Here is a 4,721-nt window from a genome sequence, read left to right on the forward strand (position 1 = left end):
AGAAGAAGAAGAAAAGAGAGAGAGAGAGAGAGAGAGAGAGAGAGAGAGAGAGAACAAAGGCAGTGAAGAGCTCACAGTTTGCTGTTGGAACCCTATCCGCTGTTTTATACTCAGACAGTGATTGTTGGACATGGAGAGGCAGGAGCAGGGAGGGAAGTATGAGAGACCCCAAGATACCACGGAGTCTTGGAAGACTAGGGGCAGGGCAAAGGCTGGGGTTCTGGCAGTCTGTCAGTGGATTTAGGGTACCTCGCTCACCAGCAGCTTAGAGGAGGAAGCTGTCTGCCGCCACCAGGGTGGCAGAGGAAGTGAACAGAAAGAAGCCCTGCCTTCCACCTCCGGACGGACGGACGGATGCGGAACCTGTCTGTGTTGGGAACCTGGTCACCCTCTAAGCTAGTGGGCTCCATTTCCTGGTTTGAAAAGAAGCAGCGGGTGAGTGCATCTAATCTTTTGGCCTGTGGGATCCCTGAGCTATTAGAATCTTCTGCCTGTTCACATGCTGCCCGGGTAGTGGGTCTTAGAGAGGACGGTGGAGAGGTTCCTTGAATAGGAACCCGGAGGCACATCTCAGCTGGGACCTCACAGACAGGGGGTCTGCCGAAGGGGAGCCCCGAGTCCGGCCACGTGGCTGAGGCCATCACATCACATCGTCTTACTGAGGAGCTGTGAGAGCCACCCCCACAGGAAAGCTCTGACTACTTTCCTCACAGCCAGATGAGCAGTTTTCAGACCAGGGCCCCTCAGAGCTTCACTACATGAGAGAAAGCTGAACCCCCCACCATGAAGAGACTGCCATGTGGGGCAGGGAAGGGACCCACCTGGAACTGGCCACCAGAGACAGTTTCAGGTCTGCGTGTACTTGGTTGGACACAGGGTCTAGCCTCTCCCTGTAGAGTTGCATCAGGGCCAAAGAGGGAGCATGATGGCTTATAGTCACCCAGCCTGAGTGGGAGGAGCTGGCTGGAGCCCAGGCTCCCCACCCCAGCCCAACTCTCTTTCCTCTTGTTCAGTTTCTGGGGTTTGGGACTCCTCCCCAGGGTCTCTGGCCTTTGGCTCTTGGTTTCATGGTAAGATTAAGGTTCCCAGGCTGTAGCCAGTTTGAGGACGGTGGCTCTAAGCTTCCCTGCACCCCCCAGTGCCTCTTCTTCGGCACAATTCTCAGGTTCCTTGTTTTAATTTCTTTCGGTTTGACCCCAGACTTCAAATATCGGAGTGAGCCTGGGAATCCGGAGCTCATGCAGAGGCTGAACGAGGGACATAAGAGTGAAAGGTGGTCATGCAGCAAATGAAACTTCCAGAGGGGAAGTGAGTAGAAGAACGAGAAGTAGGTTAGGAAACCAGAGGTGACCATCAGCTTCTGAAATCTGATCCTTTCTGGATATGGACAGGACAGGCTTGACACTGCTCATCATGAAGCTGGCTGTGGGGGATGGGATGGTGGGGTGGGATGAGATGGAACTGCTGGTCTCAGCATCAGGCCTGACACTGCGCATCATGAGGCTGAAGTGGGGGTGGGAAAGACATGACACACTGCTGGTCTCAGGCCTGACATTGGCCATCATAAGGATGAAGAGGGACTGCTGGTCTTCCACAAGGAGCATGTGCTCTGGGCTTTATGAGCAAAGGCCCTGACAGACCACACCCTAAGTCTAGGGGTACCAAACCAATCAGAGAAAGCCTCCTTCCAAACTGGAGGCCAAATGGGCCAGTCTCCCTCTGTAAGCCAAGCCAACATGGAATGGGGAACATGTCTGGGTGGCTTTGGCCTTCGGCCTGGTCCACCCCATCTACACCTGGAAGAGTCTGGTCTGTTTTTTACCTGCCTTGGATTCAGGGACCCTGAAGGGATGGATGGTCATTTCACCCCACTGGTGGGTGCTTACCCTCATACAGATTAACCCAGAGCTCCCTCCCCATACTTGTCTGATGCTCTGTGGAAACCAGGGGTTCTGACTTAGATATAGAGAGGGGGCTCCTGGCCAGGGGTAGAGTGCAGGCTTCCATGCGCCTGGCCAACAGAGAACTTGCTTGCTTATGAAGCCTTTGCCCAGGCTGTACCCTTAGTCTGTGCGTTATTAACTTTCCTTGTTGCCATGAGAAAATATCTTGACAAAAGGAACTTAAGAAAGGGAGGTTTTCTTTAGCTCCCACTTTGAAGGCACAGCCCCTTCAGAGGGAGCAGGAGGCTGCTGGTCAAACTGCATCTGAAAGAGGAGAGACAAATGAGGCGTCTCAGCTTGCTTTCTCCATTTTCATTTAGCCCAGGACCAGCCCATGGGATGGTGCTTTCCTTCTTACACTCAGAGAATTTAGGCATGCCCAGAGCCTTGCCCATCAGGTGAGTCTAGATCCTGCCAAGGCAAAAATCAGGATTGATCGCCACAGCCTGATAGCCTGTCTGGCCCTGCAAGCCCCTGAAAGGCTTGGTTGGCTTCGGGCATCTCACACCAAGCCTCACTCCTCACACTTGGTTGACTCTGGTGTCTTGCCCACTCAGTTTGGCTCCCATCCTCCATCTCTCCCAGTCTGAATGAAAGAATAAGCACATGGTGAGTTGTGTCCTTGGAGACAGTAATATATTGTCCTGTCTCTTCCAGGGAAGGCAAGGAAAAAGATGGAGTCAGAGTTCCTCTATGACCTGTTGCAGCTCCCAAAGGAGGTAGCTCAGCCCACGGAGGAAGAGCTTCAACGAGGTGCTAGTCCCAGTGGGACAAGAGTTGTTGGATCAGGGGAGGGAGAGAATGTGGGATCAGTTCACTGGAATGAGACAGGCTGTATCTGGTGACCACTCATGTACCCATGTATCATCCATCCATCCATCCATCCATCCACAATCCTTCCATCCATCTACCCATCCATCCATCTACCATCTATCCATCCATCGATTCATCCATTCATCATCCATATATCCATTCATCCACACACCTAACTATCATCCATCCATCTGCCATCCACCATCCATCCATTCACCCACTCATCCATCCATCTACCATCCATCCACTATCCATCAATTTATCTATCCATCTACCATCCATTCATCTATTTATCCATCCACTATCCATCCATTTATCTATCCACCATCCATTCATCTATCTGTCCATCCATCCATCATCCATCCACCATCTATTCCCTATTCATCTTGTCCACTCACACGTCCATGAATCATCCATCCCTTCATCCACACACCCATCCACACATTTATCCTTCCCTCCCTTTTTCCTTTCTTCCCTCCATATTCATTCACTAGCTCACTCGTGTTATCAGGAGCTGACTCCAGGCTAGCACATGACTGCAGTGTTCTATGTCTTCTCCCACCAGGAATGGGTATGCTCCTGGGTTTTGGGAGATTGAGCATCTAGTGAGTCACATAGCAGGTTATATTTTATGAGCTTGGGCAAGTCAGCCCCATTCCCTGATTCAGTTTCTTCATGTTCATTGAGATCAACTGACCCACAAAAGTCCCTTTGGGCCTGATGCTTGTTGGTTCTACAAATTTAAGACGTGAAGACCCTGTTGACAAAGGAAATGTGAATGAGAGGCAGGGCTAGGCTCCCTGAGGGGCCTGGGATCAGTGGGTATCCTGAAGGGAGATAGCTGCCAAGGGCCCTCAGGGTTCTCACGCATGTCATACCCACCTCTGCTTCCAGGAGGAAAGAAGAAATATCTGTCCCCCAATTCCAAGAGGAACCCCAAGTTTGAAGAACTGCAGAAGGTACACCACCACCATCCCCAGTCCTGAAGTCTCTGGAGCCAGGCTTGGTGCTCCTGACTTATAGACACCACACCCCTGTCCACACCCCACCCCAACACTGCTCCCCTCCATTCCAACAACACACCCCTCTCTTGGAGGCAATCTAGGCTTTATAAAGTGCCCATTGGCAGCTCTTGCCATCACCCAATTCCTCAGCCATGCCTCCAGGTTTAGGTGTTTGCTACAGCAATGGCAACCCCCAGGTTCCGAAAGCTCACATACCAGGATGCCTAGCTCCTGCCTCACAGGCTCAGGCAGGTGTCTGGAAGATCTGGGGGTGGGGAAGATCTTTGAGAGCTCAGAGCAGGTTCTAAATGACCAGGGAGAACATTCTGGAAGAGCTACTACTTGACTAAACCTTGAAGTGTGGGTAGGAGTTGCTGACTTGGCCAGGTGACTCCTGATCCCGTCAGCTGTCCCTTGTGACCAGCAGGTGCTGATGGAATGGATCAACACCGCACTCCTCCCAGAGCACATTGTGGTCCGCAGCCTGGAGGAGGACATGTTTGATGGGCTCATTCTGCATCACCTGTTCCGTAAGCAGCGGCCCAGGCCCCACCACACTGCACCCATGTTTCCTAAGCAGCTGCTCCCGGGGATTTAAGGCCAAGTGCATCTGCCTTGGCCCCACAAGTGGCTTCCTGCACACCACAGCCCTGGGGGAAGAGAACCCCCTATGGCATTCTAGATTGTAGAGCTGCCTAGGTGGAGATCCTGCCCACATCGGGACATGGCAGGGCAGAGCTGTGGTTCCAGCCGGTGGCTACTGTCTGTGCTGCCACACCTTCTGCAACTCTGTGGCCTCACCAGCATTTAAGAAGTGTCTGATAGTTTTAGGAACTGGGGCATCGACTGTCCCTGACCTTAGAGTGTCCTGTGCTGCTGGAAGGGCCCAGGCTATCCTGGGTGAGACATTCCAGAGGCAGAGGCAGAGGCAGAGGCAGAGGCAGAGGCAGAGGCAGAGGCA

The 4,721-nt window shown here is 52.6% G+C and overlaps 1 protein-coding gene across 3 annotated transcripts in view; it reads left to right on the top strand.

Moving 5' to 3' along the window:
* Positions 1 to 304: 304 nt before the first annotated feature.
* Parvg (parvin gamma) overlaps positions 305 to 4,721 on the top strand; it is a 21,161-nt gene continuing 16,744 nt past the window's right edge. Inside the window, exons 1-5 of one of the 3 annotated variants that reach the window (XM_031351384.1) lie at positions 312 to 435; positions 2,264 to 2,341; positions 2,601 to 2,696; positions 3,651 to 3,715; positions 4,188 to 4,290. In XM_031351384.1, the coding sequence (XP_031207244.1) occupies positions 2,618 to 2,696; positions 3,651 to 3,715; positions 4,188 to 4,290 (247 nt within the window). In that variant the 5' untranslated portion in view covers positions 312 to 435; positions 2,264 to 2,341; positions 2,601 to 2,617. Of the gene's footprint in view, positions 436 to 1,491; positions 1,879 to 2,263; positions 2,342 to 2,600; positions 2,697 to 3,650; positions 3,716 to 4,187; positions 4,291 to 4,721 lie in introns of those variants that run through there. The other 2 variants (XM_031351377.1, XM_031351392.1) reach the window with 2 other exon arrangements.

The sequence above is a fragment of the Mastomys coucha genome, unplaced genomic scaffold (assembly GCF_008632895.1).
Source record: "Mastomys coucha isolate ucsf_1 unplaced genomic scaffold, UCSF_Mcou_1 pScaffold11, whole genome shotgun sequence".
Classification (NCBI taxonomy): domain Eukaryota; kingdom Metazoa; phylum Chordata; class Mammalia; order Rodentia; family Muridae; genus Mastomys; species Mastomys coucha.